Below are 18,857 nucleotides of genomic sequence, written 5' to 3' on the forward strand. Positions count from 1 at the left end.
TGGGCATACAGACAGACAAACAAACAGACGGACTGACATATGGACAGAGAGCAGTGGGCACTGCAGCGTGAATGTAGCAACTGGACTTCTTTTCTCCGTGGTTACTAAGACCAAACAAGGATAATAACCAGAGCACTATCCTGTCCACCGAGGTAGTGGGTGGATGCAGCTTTCAGCAGAGTGCTATAGGGGAAAGCAGTGACTGTATAGAAGCTGCAGAGATACATCAAGTTGATCCACATTGTTATGATCATCAGAAAAAGCACTGTGATCTCCAAGTAGACTTTTGCTGGATTGATATACTTGACATTCCTCCTGTTAAACATTGTTTGCAGAAACTTCAAGGTTAAAGAACTCTGGACTTTCTTTCTTTTTTGGACTTTGCAGCCCATGCTGAGTAGACTTGCAGGATTTCTGTTTAGATGAAAGTGGAGTGTGTGCCTAAATGAGGATGGCAGAGCACATAAGGACTGTGTATCTGACACTGATGCTGCTGTATCTTGTTCTGCTGGGCACGGCTCACACAGCCCACAGCATCTACCCGAGGATACGGCTCTCCCACAAAGGTAAGTGCGTTTCTTGTATTACATTTAATTCACTTTGGCAACAAATAGTGATGTTGCATAAAAATTCAAATCCTCTGTCATGTTGCACCAATGTGAAGGCAAAATAATCAGTGCAGCCTGAACCGAAACTAGCATTCTCTGTTCAATGCATTCAGTGAAATGCGTTGAAAATCAGGCAGGTGTAACAGAACAGACTTTTCCATCCGTTCATAGACCTCTGCTGTCTGTTTAAAGCAGTATTCATTACAGCATTTTTGTTGGTGCCACTGAAATCAGTTAAATTAATAGTTTGAAATGGTATGACACCTTTGTCTGACCTACAACAAAAAATGAACTAATACTTAAAAATGTTCTTTCGACAAAGTAAAGTAAGAAAAGTGACATCTTCTGTGAGTAAAAGTTGCTGCAGGTAATCATCATCATGCAGAGAGGATCCATGTTTTAGTCTGAGAGAAAAAGTCAGGGTTGGATCTCAGAAGGCTGACTTCTGCTCCGACTTCGTGAAGTGCATACTTTTCTTCACTCACTGCTGATGTTCAAGGAGCCACCTTGTAGTTTGTTTTGATCCCTCAGCCATGGTGGCTGAGAATTCACAATGTGGCTTTCTCTCGTGCCATAGTGGCAGAGAGATGGAGGAGGTATTTGTCTGGGGGCATGAATATGGGCAAAGCTGTTTATGTGTCTGAAAGAGAGAGAGAGAGAGAGAAGTGTTTGTGTGTGCCTTTTTACGTGTGTGTGTGTGTGTGAGTGTGTGATATGGATGTGCATGCGCTGGTTTGCAGATTGATTGTTGTGTATCTCTTGGCCAATAATGGGGGTTTTTATCTTTTATCTTATCTAGATAAAACTATTGAGTAAACACAGCTATTTTTCTCACAGTTTCTTTGATCTCTATAGCAACAGAAGGTGATGATTCCACATAAGCCTGTTAGTCATGGTTGAATATAGGTGTGGAATTTGGATGGTCAATAACTCATAAATATGGTGATGTTAGTCTGAGTTGACGAGTCTGGTTCATCAGTTACATATGTGAGGATGGGTTTACTGTTATATGATATGTGCTGTATACTTTATCTCTAACCTTACTGTATGGTGGACTTTGTTAGCTACAAGACAATAAATAAACAAATAAATAAATAGAATATGGCACAGTTTTGAAGTGAAAATTAATGGAAATGGATGAAGGAATTGAAAGAATTTGAAGGATAAAATAAAAAAATTGGGACTTCTGGCTACAGTTAGGTAAACCTCAAATACCAACACAAGTGAGCAGATCAGTGCTGATGTGCTTAGTCATAAATGTCAAATAAATGTTTGTCATGATCATGACTTTCATATATCACCCAATTCATTAACGGCCTGAGGGGAAAGCTGTTACAGTGATTGACACCCCGTCTCTCTCTTTTTCCCTCTCTCTATCTCTCTCCCTATTTCTCTCTCTCTAATACATGTTCTGGCTAGCATGGAGTGCTATGAAAAGGCTCCAGTTGGATCCTATCATTATGGAATGAAAAACATCTAAGTCTTAATATATGCCTCATGGGCTCTGCCAGTGATTTTTGCACACACCCTCAAATCCACACACACACAGGCAGAATACTGTGAATTCTTCACACGCCAATGACTTGGATGCAGTTCAGGGAGATGGAGAGGGATGTGGTTTTAACTATTCACCCTCAGGACTAAGAAAATATTACCATAACATCTGGTATCAAAACAGGGTGGAAAAACTAGATTCCTCTTTGAGAGACAGATTGATCATGTGAAAGAGAAGTTAACAATATCAGAAATATTCACTTCATGATAATGGTTAGATACTACGTGTTGGATCAATAGAAATCTCAATGAAATATCAGGTCAACTTTCTCCTGGTTTCTGGGAATGAATTCCCTTGGGCACATCATCATATGTTTCGAGGATGACCTTAGTACCATACAGTATGGATCTGTGCATGCTTTGATGTTAGCCACACTTCACACATGGCGTGGAATTACGATTGCTCCCTCTTTCATCTATTGCCGACCTTCTTGTCTAGACTTCTGGACCAGTGAAAGTTTTTCCAACTTTGCACATTTCACTTTCATCCCAGTCATCCTTTAATTTGCTTACACCCCCAATTAACTCCATTTCCAAAAGGTTGTTACTTAAATCACATGGAGTTACAATCACAGACTCTCTGCTGTCTTTATAGTGAATTGACTCAAATCTTTGACTGCACAGCTTCCAAAGACCTTTAATGCAAGTTAAATAATACACCTCAATTGCTTAGACTCCCTAAATCCTGGGTTATTATTCATAGAAATGCACTGCTGGGAGATCTGCGCACTATAGAACACAAATTAAAATGTACTGTTTCTTTTGTACCATTTTTTGTGCCTTTGGACTCAGATCCATGAGATTTGGATCTGCATCATCCGAGGCTCTTGGCAGCAGCGTCAGATCTACAGGCCTGTGGAGTGAAATGGCCTCTTCTTTTAGGACAACCATCAATTCTGCTGCTAATGAGGCTCTTGCACAGTTAACATGTGTCAGAGTCCCGGCAGGCTGCAGGTAGACTTATTTTGCTGCCCCTACCAAGCTGTCTGTAGAGACTGTGATACAGCAGTTTTCATACTAATGGTGACATAATCAGATCAAAGTCACTTCCAAAAGCTGGAAAGTGCTGGAAAGTTTAATATGCAGGCTAATGACACTTATCTTTACACGTTGCACTTAATTCTGAAGGTGAGGTCAAGTTCGCTATTCAGTTCCTATTGATTCAGTCATATCAGCTAATCTAAATAAGCAGTGTGTTTTGGGCAAATCAACATAATATATTCCTAGTATAGGGAAGCTTAAAATTTCCCTCCTCCTCATAATAGATACTTGGGACTGCTTCAGTAATGTGCACTTACAGAAATCATTATCTGGTAAATAGAACAATGAAGACAGCAATGGTAAAACATTAATAAAATCTGAGACATGTGCCCATGCTCCTGTTTGTAGCAACAAAAAAAAATCTACTTGGAAAAAATCCCAATTGTTTCTCACATTCCTGGAAAACAAAATGAGTTGGCGGATTCTTACTGCAGACAAGCATCACCTAAAAGTGTGTCCTCATAAAAGTGTCTAGAGAAGTGATCATGGGAGCAGCTATGGCAAACACACAGACTAAAAGTTGGTAATTTCACAATAATCATATTGCCCAGGCATTCCTTCAGCATGTCTGCTGAAAACGTGTTTATCAAAAGTGGTAATCGTTAAGTAAGATATAAATATTTATCTTAAGCAGGTCTGTGACGGTAAATTAAGTTATCCAGAGATGCTTAGCTGTTCTGACAGGGTTAACATCATACTGTATGTGTTCACTTATATAAATGAACAAATGTGATTTCCCAGTTTCAACCCAACATTTGTCTCATTTTTAAAGAAAAGATGGTTAAAGCAGCTAAGTTTAGTTTAGCTAAGTTTACTCATGCGCTATGAGTAAATCATTGTGTGTGGAAGACATATACTTTTCTATAACTGAATGCCTGTACTTTGGTCAACAAATGCTAAAACATTTCCTTAAATTGTGAGATTTAAGCAGTCAGTGGAGGTGCACGTGTGAACATGGGAATTACTCAGGTAGCAATTACTGATGTATGAAACCCCCACCTTTGGGCTGTAAATTTGAAACCTTCCTCCTCAGACAAGAAAAAGGTCTCACTATGTATTTTACAACCTTGAAACGACGTGACTGTGGATGACTTCTGAGGGTGAGATGGGGAGATGGGGAATACCAGTGTGGCCTAAGGATGCATCTGCTAAAAAGAAATAAAGGGGAGGATTTGCACACAAGCACACACACACACACACACACACATATATATATTAGCTAATGTGAGGTGAGGAGTTCCATTAACTTTTTTTTTCTTTTTCCGGGAGACATATAATTAACATTTACCGCTTTGGATCATGGCCAGAGGGCAGTCAAAGAGCTTATATCAAAACACTGGAAAGCGAAGGGCACGGTGACGATTAGATAAATCACACCTTTTAGGAGAGCAAAGGAAAAATATGAAAAATGTATGAAAAATATTTTTTCAACCCTTCCCCCTCCCCTGTCTCCTAACCTCTCTCCCTCTCTCGTTTTCTCATTTTGTCTGTGTACATCTCAGCATCCTCTCTCTCCCATTGTGTTATGTGTGTGCTCTCCAGTTCATTAATGAGATGTCCAGAGGGGAAGGCAGCTGGTGAAACTCTAATATCCTTTCTGACCTTTTCCCACTGAAGGGACCAGGGAGAGGAGATGAGTTAAGTTTCTAAAACACGAAAAGGAAAGCAGGCACAAAGATTGTTTGAGTCTTCAGAGAGTATGTTACAAAGATATGAAAAAAGAGGATGAAGGATGACAAGTGAGGTGAGCACTTTAAGACACAGAAATTGATTATTGTAGGCTCCCATTTTAGAAGCAAAACAAATCTTGTTTTTCCTTCATTTCAGTTTGCCTCTGGTTTACGGCTACACAAGTTGTTGGCTAAACTTACAAACGTGCATGTTAATGTGCTGTAGATATTCCACACAAGTTATAATTAATATGAAAATCAGTTAACACTTTAAGGGCTTTTGACTGATAGGGCTTTTGACACACAGTATGCCTCAACGATAAGTAACTCAATTTGGCACAAAGGTTATGAACATGTGTGGTTGAAGCAGTATAGTTTGGAACAGATGGGGAAAGGCTTGGATTAAATGTCAGTCGAACACAGCACGTTCCCTTATTTGGAAAGCATATTAAAAGATAAGACGCATACTGTAGGTGAATTACATAGATGCATTTTTTTTCTATTAAGAGGTGTATATCTGGGTAATATTCAAGGTGCTCTTAAAACATCAGTGAAGTTATAAACTTTCACTCTTTATTGCAGAAGAAGAGAAGTATACACTGCTCTCTCTCTCTCTCTCTCTCTCTCTCTCTCATCTTGTTCAGACACTCCATGTGGCTTTCATTTTGCTCTGTGACATCATCCCCCCCCACACACACACAAGAGGATACGGGAACACCGATAATGGCATAACACCCCAGCTCCTAACCCCACCCCCAGGGGCTCCACGGTCTTACTCAGGCCTCAACACACGGCACAAGGAGAACAGACTCCCCCTTTATTCTTGTCCCATTTAACTCAACCCCACTCCAATAATTCTCTTTGTTTCTGCTCCAGCACAAGTCCCATTACTCAATCAGTCCATACGCCTATTTCTCTAGAAATATGAGACTGCCAACCTCAAGTTTAATTTGTGACATGAAATGTGTGCTTAGTATTGACAATAGATCAAACTATGCTATCAAATCTAATCTGTTTTTAAGTTTCCCGAGAATAGTTTTTTATGAAGCGCATTTATTTTGGTGTCTTTACCTAACATGAATATTCCTCCCTCTGGTGCTTGGAGACCTAATCAAAAGGAAGTTGCTACTGCAGACACAGAAATACACACACATAAGCGTTTTGTTCTCCCCGGTGCAGCAAAACAGTGTTTCCATACGCGGATAAAGAGGAGATCACAAAGTTTATTTTGATTTCACTTCACCAAATCTTCCCAGGCATCTTTCACCACTCCTCAGACAGCCGATGAAAGTGTCTGTCTTGAGGGAGTCCTTCCTCTATGTGTTTTCCATTTGAAGTGGGATCACAGTAGGGCCATGTGTCTCTCTGGCTCAGTTGCTGATGGAGAAACACCCTCCTCCTCCTCTTAGCTCCTTAGCTGACGCCTAAGGAGCCCTCACTGGCTGCAGATGGCGAGAAAAAATTTGAAGAGGAGAGAGAGAGAGAGAGAGAGAGAGAGAGAGAGAGGAAAGGGGAAATGTGGAAATCCCCCCTTTCCCTTTTTCAGTCTGAGCAGTGCCTGCAACTGTCTGCAACTGGTGCAGTTAATGACAGAGGAGAAACCTTTTAAACAGTATTGTGCCCTGTGAAGCATCTCTCAGTGTGTCAGTGTAACATCCACCAACTGTTTATTATAGTTACTCTGTAATCATGTTTAATTAAGTCAATTAATCAACACATTCTTCTATTGTAGATGTGATTATAGTTTGTATACTGGTAGGGAATGGGTTTTCTTTCTTTCTTTCTTTCTTCCTTCCTTCCCAGCTGGTTATTGCTTGAGTTCCTGTGTTTGCTTAATCACGAGCATGCTGTATGCTGTAGAAACATTCCAGTTCAGAGTTAACCACAATACATCTTAAATATCATATTTACAATCCCACACATGCAAACAACATTGTATGAAATGAAATGTATCTGTGTCTTTGTCTGTCTATGCATCTCGCTGTGCACATGTGTCCATATGGATCAGCTGCCACATATCGTTATTGACAAAGACAAGTGAATAGTAGATTGAAAAAAGAGCTTGGCTTATGGAGTGTATACACCATCACTTTAAATAGCCGTCTAAGCCTGTCATCTAAATAAGTGGTAGCAGATTTGACTTCTCATGAAGAAGGAGCCGATTGTTTGACACTAACACTTGTAGCTCGAGTGGAATGCTAAAGGACTGTCCTTGATCCAAGTTCAGCTTAACTCAAAGGGAACTGTGAGGAGATAGAGGGGAGAGACAGTGTGTGTGTGTGTGTGTGTGTGTGTGACACAGTGTGTGTGTGTTCGAGAGAGAGACAGACAGAAAGAAAAAGAAAAGAGCTAAAGTGTGTGTGGATTAGATAATTGCAGGAAACTTGTCTGAGCCCTGGCAGAACACCACTGCCACATCCTCTCAGCCTCTGCCACCTAACTACCCGAGATCTAATGCTACTCAAACAAACAGTCGCTTGTCTCCAACCTAGAAATCTTAATAGCAACAAAATATACAGCCACTCCTCTGTGGATACCAAATCCCACATTAAACAAATAAAACCTTTCCATGGAGTTTACGCTGCTGCTATGAGTATATCTACAGAAATGGGATAAATTCTTTCTCTTTCTATCTTGGAGATCAAGTATCACTAAAAAATATACAGATGCCGTAGGAAAACAAATCATACAATTACCCCCTGCAACCCCAGCGGGTCGAGACATCTCGTTATTGTTTGAGACAGCAGATAGGTTGTCTTCCACTCATAATATAGCTGATGTTTTTTTTTTTCTCTCTTCATTTAAAGAGAGCTTCAGAAGAGCAGTGCATGCATGTAGAACAAATGGAGAGAATACAGCCTGCACAGTGGTTGAGCTATAAATCTGAGCACAAACCTTGTCTGCCTGAATCAGTCTTAGGTTTCAAAAGCTCTGCTAACACACACCAGATCCCTCTTTATGTTTTTTTTTTTCAAGGACACCTGGACCAACCAGGTCATGTGTTAAAAGAAGATTCTTCAGGCCAGTGTGACCCAGAGGAAGTGCACTCCTCTGGGCCTTCAGCGCTTAGTTTAAATCTCTCACCCTCAACCTCTCCAGAAGCTCACAGAGAGCAGATACAGAGGAGCAGCCTGTCAGGTTCAATCAGATAGGTACAACTGGGTGTGCTACATGTGTGCATGCAAAGCATCTGTGTCTATTTCTGTGGTCATTTTGATGAGTGTGTGTTGATATTCAGTGACATTTCCGTCATCGTCCACTGCTTCCTTCTCAGAGTAGGATTTTTCAAATCACCTAAAGCGAGACTGACAGGGAGTGGCAGCTGATTTCAAACTAATGGCAGATAAAGAGACTGGTTCCGTTTCCTGTCTGATAAACTGCTTCCTCCTGGCAAAAGAGACCATAGGCAGCACAGTGTGCATCAAATGTCTCTCCCATGAATCACAACATCTTTCCCAGGACTCATATCCCACTTCTTTCATCCTTGCCTCTGGAAAGTGCCTTCAAGTGCTCTCTCAGTTCAGCTTTGTCTAGGGGGTAGCATTAGTGCTTAAAGCACTTTATTGGTACTTACTGTTGTCTGGGAGGTTGGCTTTGAACTGCCTATACTGTTTTATGCCATGTGAACCTTTACTGATGATGAAATCTCGATGCGTTGTAATTCTATGACCAAGCCAATTACACGTAAGCGTGGTTTAATTGAGAGAGAGGAGGCATAGGTGCCACATAGGGGGATAGCCGAGATGGAAAGATAACCCTGCTGTTTCTCTCTTCCACTCTCTTGAGGAAGTTACGAATCAGAAACATATGTTACAATATGCCCCTGGCCATGGGAGCAGTTGGGACTTAGGCACAGGTTAATGGAGGAGTAAGAATTTCCTTAGGGGTTTGGGCACATTTGATCTTGCTGGTTAGTAGAGGCAATGAGAATCAATGTTTCAAATGAAAACTATCTATCTACATACGTAGCCAGCTAGCTATCTCTACCTAAATTGTAGACTTCTTTTGTGTTGCTATAATTCTCTTGTCTTTGTCTGTGTATGTGTGTTTTTGACGGCAGAGCTTTGGCAGCTGAACAGGACCTGGGTGTTCCAGGGACATGGAGCTTCTCTTCAGCCCCAGACCATGCTGCTGGATGAGGGCCACGAGAAGCTTTATGTTGGGGCCAAGAATACTATGTTCTCCCTTAGCCTGGACCAGGTTAACACAAACCACAGAGAGGTACACCCATTTTCATCCCTCCCTAAGGAAGAGAGACTAGCGATGGGCAGCTTCTCACTGAGCGAGATCAACTGAACCATTTTCCTGAACTGGGACGTATGAGTGACGACGGAGAAATTAAATCAGACTCGAGCCCGGACAGTCCGACAACTGCACTTAGTAAATGAGATCGAATTAACTGCTCTCTTAAACTGGAACATCTTAGCAGGTCATTTGTATCACAAGACATCATTAACATGAGCCTAAGGCCACTGTCATTATGGGTACTTCAACTAATAATCATGACATCAATGTGAATCCTAAGATGTACAGAATTACATTCAGGGTACAAGCACAGCAACTGATTCACCAATACTGTTGCAAGTGTTAGCATGTAGCTACTGGATGTAGGAATAAGCGTACAGTTCGTGAATTTTAGCATTAGTGTGGAGCTAGCGGACTTTAGTGTTAGCATACAGTTTTGTGGGCCAGGCTGCACCAGCTGTTGAACTCACATGTGCTGTAACAGAGTGTTTGTGAAAAGCTGCCATATTTTACAAAACATACCAACTTGAAGGAACCAATTCTGTGAAAAGATTCGGTCTGGCCATCACTAAGCGAGACATATTGAACTCACACCCTCAGGTCAGTAGGTTAGCCGAAATTTTAACGAATTTGTGCGCGTGTCCTTATAGGTCTGTGTTCTGTATGAAAAAAGTTCTTTGACTTTTTTCACTTGGTGGCATTATATCCCTCTGAGAGTATTATGCAATGGAGAAAATGGTTGATTAGTCAAATTCATCTGTACACTCAATCATGCATGCACAAAATATTCATTTTTTAAATTAAAGATGAAAACAAGAAATATACGAGTGCAACTGGGTTTTTCTTTTTTCAGATCCAGTGGGCTAGTACAGAATCACAGGTAGAGGAGTGTTTGATGAAGGGGAGGGAAAAGGTAAGGGACACCTTCTGCATTACTGCACATGTTCTCAACTGCATTTTGGAAGCATGGCTTAGGTTGATTGTCAAGGGCAAAGCACAAACGCCCAGTTGATAATGTACATTGCAGTGTAATTAATTTACACAAGAATTATTACATAAGAAGACAGATCCATTATGGAGAAAGATCCTGTCAGCATGTATGGATTGTTGTACATATCTCACTGTGCTCATTAACCTTTGTTTAACCTAAAGTATTGATGTTATTGATGATGCAGTAAAAGCCTGGCATTTTTCCATCTCACCATTTTCTCTGCTTGGCCTCAGTCTGCCCTCATGACCTCTTGCCCAACCACCCTCCTCCCCTACCCCATCACTTACTCTCTGTATCTCTTCCAACAGCTGGAGTGTGCAAACTACATCAAGGTTTTGCAGCAGTACAACCACACCCATTTGCTGGTGTGTGGAACAGGAGCCTTTAACCCCATCTGTTCTCTGGTCAGAGTGGGACACACAGGGCAGGTGAGTCCCAAAGACAGAAATCGAGTTTGTTTTACCAACGAAATATTCAAATGGTCTTCAAATAGTTCCTCCTGCCAGAAATCTTTTCAAAATCATGCAGCACTTTGACATTATTAAGTGTTAATCCATAGCGTATATTTCCAAATAGGCTATTTCTTGCTTCTGTCTTTAACTGCACAAGATGAAAAGAGATGATTATTCCAATGAAAATGTCGTTGTTATTCTTATTCAGTCGGCCAAATTACCCATTATGCTCCTCTACACTCTTCCCTCTTTAGATGGATGTAGCCAAAACATTCTTCACACTGTTTTGATAATGTTTTAGCCACTGTTGGCGAAAACACAGCTTGGACTGCTGAGCTGTTCAACATGCTACTGTAGTTGAATTTATCCTCCTAGCAACAAGGAGTGATGTGAGCTCGAGATGGAAAAGACAGTGAGTAAGAGAGGGGGAGTTTTTGTTTTTTGTTTCGTCTCCTCAGAAAGAGGGAACTGTTTGGCACAAGGTTTTCATTTATATTAGAAGAAAAGCTGACACCACTGCTGTCCAGGTAAACATGGAGAACAGGCCAGGTGCTGGCTTCTGCAGGAGAAAGTTTGAGGTCATGGAAGACTAATGTTCTGTCCTTTTTTAAGGGTCAAATGTGAGTGTGTCAGCTGCTTAAGTAGGTTTTAAGTGCACAGGGGTGTTTAGCGCGCACACTGGTGCCTGTACAAAATTGTCTGCATACATCTGTTTGAGAATATATGTCTACAGAATGACACATATCTCTCAGAGGTTAAACATAGAACAGTCATAGATGTGTCTGTGTCTGTGTGTGTGTGTGTGCCTGAGGTGTATTTAGACCACGAGGCGGGGAGAAAATTTCCACCCTGCCTTCCACCACTGGTCCAGTAAGTCGGCCAGGCCAGTTCCAAACAGGACTCACATCACTGGAATGCTCATAGAGTGAGCAAAAGTAGATCAGTATGAGCAACTCAACCTTTCTATGAGATTCCCTCACATAAATTTACTTTCCTGGTGTATGCGATTACATTTGGTCTACAATTACTATTAAACTTAAGCTGAATAATATTTGGATAACAATAAACTATGTTAGAAAATACTATTGCCATTAATCAAGCCCACCACAAATCAAGTAAGGACCACTGCCCCAGACACATAAAAAACATAAAAAACAGCACATATTTCTGAGTACTGCAGAGTAATATTGATTCAGCCTATTTTACCTATTTTCTGTTTGGTTTTGATAGACCACATTGCATGATGGATGAGTTTAACCCAGAAACTGACTTCTGTTGCAGTCACACACAGGGCAGTAGTCACAGCACAGTAGGGTTCCATGACTACTCATAAATCAATATATGGCATGTCCTCTGATCTGCCAGTGACAGTCATAAACACTGTGGTGGCCCACAACATATGGGCTGTGGTCCTAGAGGGAGTTTAGGGTGTATATATATATATATATATATATATATATATATATATATATATGTGTGTGTGTGTGTGTGTGTGTGTGTGTGTGTGTGTGTGTGTGTGTGTGTGTTTGTGTGTTTGTGTGTTTGTGTGTTTCTGCCACCTGCTGTGGCACCAACATCAGAGGAGTAGGAGTAGTGAATTCACTATGATATAAGAGCAAAGAATAATTGGTTATACACATTCAGACATAAGTCTTTCATTTGGTCATCCATCACTCCTTGTCTCATCTATCTCTCTTCCTCCTTCTAATCCATCACTTTCGGATCCCTCCTCTCTCTAGTTCACCTCTATCTCTCTCTCCATGCATCATCCGCTGGGAGTTGTCTGGATGTTGTTAAGGCCTTTGCAAGGGTACAGATGTTGAGTGCCTGTGCATGTGGTATTTATATTCATGCATATTTGTGTATGAATAACGATGCATGTACCTGTATGTGTTTTGTGTACTGCCTGCAGGACTGGCAGTTTGCTATTGAAGAGGACAGCATTATGAGTGGCAGAGGACGCTGTCCATATGACCCCAACAGTCCCTGCACGTCTACACTCTCCAGTAAGACACTGCTAAAGCGCCATTGAAAGATTACAATGTATGTTTGTATTTCAGATGGGTGAAGTGACTTTGTTGACCTCTAACTAGTCAATACTGCCATCTTGTGGTCTTAATTCATGTCAGTATTTTAGTCACAGTACAAGAGGGTTGCACTTTATGGATTGTTACTAATTGCAAATTTTTTGCGTGTGTTCGTGTGTACATTAGGTGGAGAGCTGTATATTGGGCTGTACACTGACTACTGGGAGAATGATGGTGCTTTGTGTCGACTTAACAACCAGACCTACACACGCACTGAAAGAGACGACAGGCAGCAACTCAATGGTTGGTTTACATTACAGGAAAATGAACACATTTACCTTCATGTGCAAACAGACACAGTTTGACAGTTCAGAAAATGAGAGCCATTCACATGAGTTGAATGATTCATAGTCATAGTCAGTGTTTTCTGTATATATATTCCTTCACAATCCTAGTAGTTTAATGATGGGTAATCAAATTTATTTAGTTGGTCATTAAATGTTAAAGAAAGTGCGAGTCTGGCCAAAATGTATTGTTGATAGCTACTGTGTTCCATGACTTGGCAAAATAACAGTTCTCATCAGGACTGGTTCTATTTGAAGATCCATTGGCTCATAATGTTCAGTTTTTAAGCAATAGTATCAAATTCTTTAAGACATTCCTTCTTAAATTTAGTACAAACTTAGAGTTTATAATAGGTACATGTTTTTTCCAGCACCTAGTCACAAACTTTATGTTTCATTCTTCACTTTTTGTTTCAAATTCCTCCTCCTACAGAACCTAAATTTGTGGGGTCAGCAGTTGTACCTGACAACGATGACAGGGATGATGATAAAGTTTACTTCTTCTTCACTGAGCGCGAGATGAATGCCGAGGGAGTGAACAATGCCGTATATACTCGTGTTGGGCGAGTCTGCGCGGTGAGAATGCTAATGCTATAGAAAGATTTCTGGGGATAATCCGGCGAAAACCTAAAGTACAGCTCTCACATTCCACATCTGCCTTCATCTCTCAGAACGACCAAGGAGGACAGAGGATGCTGGTGAACAGATGGAGCTCCTTCCTGAAAACTCGCCTTATCTGCTCTGTGGCCGGACCAAATGGCATTGATACACACTTTGATGATCTTGGTAGGACTATAAGGAGACCTTTTGCATGTCATCTTATTTATTCAGTACTAAACTTCAGGTTTTTGTGCTTGATAGTAACAGACACATCTGCATCTACACCCCTCATGATTCAGAGAGCCACTAGAAACACTAGAGAGATATTAAGAACTTTTGTTGCATTGTGTGCCTGATATGCAATAGTGGTAACCAATAAAGCACCAGTTTGTGCCTCTCATATATTACTATTACATTCAGGTCACAGAGCAAAGCATTCAATTTACTGAATTTAACAATGTTGACTGCTGTTCTGAAATCCAAAGGCTCTCCTAACCATCTGGATGAAATACATATTCTGCTTGCTGCAGGATAAAACAGATTAAACATGTTTCCCCAGCTGTTAGTAGTAATGATTTACAAAGCTCCCAAAAACAATTTCTAACAAACTAGCAGCCTTGTGAAGCTGATGTAAGCGTTTTATTAACATGCTAACATGCTGATGTTCAGCAGGTATAATGTTTACTGTGCTGATCATGTCAAAGTTTTCACGACATTTCACTTAAACACAAAAACCTTAAATAGTATGGGTAACCAACAACGGCTGATTTCTACATTCTGTGTTTCAGAGGATGTGTTTATTCTTAAGAACAAGGATGGGAAGAACCCAGAAATCTTTGGCCTCTTTAGCACAACAAGGTGAGTATATGATGACAATGGCATTTCAATATGTAGTCACAGTTTTATTACCCACTGAATCACTAATAAAGCCTTCTTTTTGCAGTGCGGTGTTTAAAGGCTATGCAGTTTGTGTCTATCACATGGATGATGTCAGAGCAGCCTTTAATGGTCCGTTTGCTTACCGAGAGAGACCCGAGCATCACTGGACACCTTATGAGGACAGAGTCCCCTACCCCCGACCTGGATCTGTGAGTCTCAAAGTCTGATACCAGTATTTTTCATGGGGTTTCATTCATTATGCATTCACAGCACTCTCCATTCGTCTGTGTCCACGACAGACGTCCTTAGAGAGGGACAGTGTTGAGAGCATGTAGGACAGCTCAGGTGAATGTCAGCACTGTTGTAGCTACATCAGCAGGTCATACAGAGACAGTGTGAGCCTGCCAGACAGTCAGCTTTTTTTCTACACTACAAAGTACCAATGCAATTAATGGCCCACCTCTTTCTCTATCCCTGCTCTTTCTTTTTTATCTCTATTTCTGTCACACCATCTCTTTGACAGTGTGCTAGTAAAGTGAACGGAGGTGGCTTCTCCAGCTCTAAGGAGTTCCCTGATGAAGTTTTACGGTTTGTGCGATCTCATCCTGTGATGTATCGTCCAGTCCTTCCCCAACACCGGAGACCTATCCTGCTGCAAACAGAGCCAGGCAGGAGAAAGCTGACCCAGATCGCCGTGGACAGAGTTCAAGCCCAGGATGGACACTACCATGTTCTCTACATTGGCACTGGTACACATGAATGAATCCAGAATGCCATGCATGTCTCCCTGCAAAATACGCATGTGACTATATGCGAAATGAAAGACAAGCAAGAGATACTCGTGACATGATGATAGCATAAAGTCATATATTAAAAATATATTAGTGAAACACCAATACATACATACAATACAAACATACAACATACAATACAATACAGATGTCGCACATCCTGGGATAATTTTGGACCTGAGATTTTGCACTGGTTGGAAAAAAAACTGGGAAAAAAAGAAAAATTCATGCCATTACCTGTAAAACCCTTATGTAAGTAACAGTGTCTTAACAGTAACAGTCTTTCTTTCTTTAGACGACTCAGTGGTGTTGAAAGTTATCACCATCTACAACAAGGACACAGACACTATGGAGGAGGTGCTGCTGGAAGAACTGCAAGTATTCAAGGTACTCTATTTTTAGCTCAAAATGTGCAGCAGACTTAACTGAGCACACAATGAAAGGGATTGTTTTGAAATCACTGTTGGCTAATTTGTGGCCTTCCCATCATCACAGGGCCACAAGTATGATTGTGCAGCCATCTTGCTGAAGATCTTCATAATGATTTGAATATATCAGTTCTACTTAGATTAGTTACACTTGAAATCTAGTCTGCAGGCAGTGCCTGCTGATATTTTAATTAAGACTTGATTTGGGATGGATAGAAGCATGACAGGAGGCCTCCAGTGATGAAGAACTTTACGTCTGCTCTTGTGACTTTATTCTCATGGCATTTGATAAACCACTGAATAACAGGAAAATAACAGGAAAATGTTTGATATTTGCAGATGCCAGCACCAATACGAGAGATCATAATATCACCTAAAAGGGTAAGAGGGTCATCTCAATCCCTGCACAGTTGTTCATTCATGCAATTCTGTTGTTCAGCCACAAGATGTTAACATTGCAGCATTTTTTATGACTTTCTACTAACATAATTTAGATGTGCTGTAGCCTGGCTACTTGTAGCTATGTTGAATATATAAAAGTGGATTCTAGTAAAACTGTGTTTCGATGTTAATGGTCCATGCTGCTGGCTTCACAGCAACAGCTATACGTGGGGTCAGAGTTGGGTGTGGCCCAGGTCAGATTGCATCAGTGTGACCTCTACGGCTCAGAATGTGCCGATTGTTGTCTGGCCAGAGACCCCTACTGTGCCTGGGATGGTCTCACCTGCTCCAGATACTATCCTGCTGGAGTCTTCACCAAGAGGTAACAGCATACACTCTCTGACACAGGACCCATCTTTTCTACCTGCTGATGTGTGTGTGTGTGTGCCACAGCAGCTGTTCACACCTTCACTTGTACTTCTGTTTCATCATAGCATCTTGCCCTGAATGGCACAGTGCTCTGAAGCTGGTTTATCAAGTCATTATCACAGGCTCTGAGAGACTTGACAGCCAGGTGTTATGTAACGTCTATCAGTATGCACCCGATCACCTCCCTTCCTCTTTCTATCTCTTCCTTTCACCCATTTCTTGCACTTTCATCTCATGTTAAAATTACTCTCTCTCTCTGCTTCTCCCATCTCAGCAGACGATTCAGGCGGCAGGATGTTCGCCATGGCAACGCCGTCCAGCTGTGCAATGGGCTGCAAATTGATGGTTAGTGTAGAAAATGACTGTGTGATGTGTGTGTGTGTGTTTTGTGTGTGTGCACATGGGCATTCCTGTGTGCGGTTACTGGTAATGCAAAATTTTGTCAGACAAATGCTGTATAGAAACAAGGAAATGATGCTGTTCTTCAAAAGCACTAGACTCAATATTAAAAAATATGAATTCTTCATGTGTCACTGCAGTTGGAGGTGAGAGAGGTTACTGTGCAGTAGATTGGGGTAGAACAAAGCACTCTGTCTTTGCCAGTTAATGAAAGGTCCTTTACATTCTCGCCTCACTGTTTTTTATGACGTGTGTGTGTGTTTGTGTGCAGATGAACAATGGCACAGAGCTGAGGAGAGGCAGGTTTACGGTGTTGAGAGCAACAGCACTTTACTCGAGTGTTACCCTCGATCACTTCAAGCCAAGGTCCTATGGTTCTTACAAAAAGGAGGAGAGAAACACGAGGTGAGTTCAATGGGCCTATTCACAGGAAAACTACAAATGTAAACTGAATATATAACACTACAAACACAGATATGAAAAGATACAATGCACTGGACTTTAAAGCTTTAAGGCACAGTTAACTTATTTTTCTACCCTAACCCTTCCAAAACCATATGTTTTTTACCCCTATAGAGCAGTCTAATTTGACTTACAGATAAAGATATATTATTGTTCGATATTTATATTAATGATGCCAAAATGATTTGTAACCCAATTGTTAAAAACACCCAGCCACCCTATTCTGTCGTTTCAGTATGAAGAAGTGTTGAACCTGGAATGGATGTATAGCTCACAGAACCTTAAGTACAGATGCACTGAGTGCATTATTGAAGTGCAAATGCACCATTCCTTAATCCATCCTTTACTTTAATTCTGCAAGTTTTCTAATTAAAATTCCCCTTAGGATAAGAACAAATGCAGCAGCAGGGCCTCAGATGTCTGAACTACTAGACTTAAATAATGGCTACATCAACTGTTAGGAAAAACTTGGTTAACTTTTTTTCCTCCATGAAGGTCCGAGGTGACGAGCGGGTCGTCATGACCTCCCATGGGCTGCTGTTTTTACGAGTGAGAAGCTCCGATGCTGGTGTGTATGTGTGCCAGACTGTGGAACATGGATATGTGCACACATTATTACGTATCTCTCTACATGTGCTCAGAGGGGAGAGGGTGGAATCGGCTATCCACAGGGCCAATGATGGGGACGGAGAGAAATCTGCAGCTCTCTGCCACCCCTCTGTGGGTCCCCCGCCAGGCCCCAGCATCAGTCCCAGGGCTCTGGTGCCATCCTCACTCCCGGGCCCCTACTCCAGGCTGTGGTACAAGGAGTTTCTTCAGCTGATTGGCTATGGGGATGCCCAAAGAGTAGAGGAGTACTGCGAGAGAGTGTGGTGCTCTGATAAGAAACGCAAAAAGACCAAAAGGAAGTATGTTCCTCCCGGTGGCGAGAGGAGAGGGAAAGGGAGGGGAGAGGAGAACTCCCATCGAGCGCCCAGACACACGTTGGACACCTGAGGAGAACAGAGACTGGCTGAAGATACACACACGCACACACACACATACACACACACACACACACACGCACGCACACACACGTACATACACACAGTCTAAAGGTCAGACTCACTCACAGTGCTTGCACCATGTAAAAGGTTTTCACTTTACTTTCAACAAGACTGGTAACAGAGGAACACCAGTAGCAGACCAGCTATTGTAGCTACATTTCTCTCTCAGTAGTTTGACTGTGATGTTCCACTAACTTTAAAAGTAATAATTTGCCTTCTGCCTTTTTGTGTGATGTAAATTAATTATCTGGTGCAGACCCTGCATAATTTCTATAACTGTCAGTGTCAGTACAAACCAGAGGCCCCGGGAGGAGATGGACTGATTAAGCGACATTGCCTCTGATCTGAAGAGACAGAATATAATATATCAGCTCCTACGGACTGACCCAGCCAAGCCAAGCCCAGCTGTCAATCCAAACGCACACAGAGACCGCTACACTAAACAATTGCTCCACCTCTCTTTCAATGGCTCAATATGACAAACTCTTGCTGTATCTATTATGAGAGAAA

At 41.5% G+C, this 18,857-nt stretch overlaps 1 protein-coding gene across 1 annotated transcript; it reads left to right on the top strand.

Moving 5' to 3' along the window:
• Nucleotides 1-445: 445 nt before the first annotated feature.
• On the top strand, nt 446-18,297 carry sema3e (sema domain, immunoglobulin domain (Ig), short basic domain, secreted, (semaphorin) 3E). The gene is made up of 17 exons (XM_070830528.1): nt 446-566; nt 8,934-9,094; nt 9,972-10,031; nt 10,418-10,537; nt 12,474-12,567; nt 12,775-12,891; nt 13,366-13,508; nt 13,604-13,718; nt 14,321-14,390; nt 14,476-14,620; nt 14,935-15,160; nt 15,498-15,589; nt 15,970-16,011; nt 16,227-16,393; nt 16,715-16,785; nt 17,111-17,244; nt 17,797-18,297. The coding sequence occupies exons 1-17, from the start codon at nt 446-448 to the stop codon at nt 18,295-18,297; spliced, it is 2,379 nt and encodes a 792-aa protein (XP_070686629.1).
• The last annotated feature ends 560 nt before the right edge of the window (nt 18,298-18,857 follow it).

The sequence above is a fragment of the Pempheris klunzingeri genome, chromosome 5, assembly GCF_042242105.1.
Source record: "Pempheris klunzingeri isolate RE-2024b chromosome 5, fPemKlu1.hap1, whole genome shotgun sequence".
NCBI classification, from domain to species: Eukaryota; Metazoa; Chordata; class Actinopteri; order Acropomatiformes; family Pempheridae; genus Pempheris; species Pempheris klunzingeri.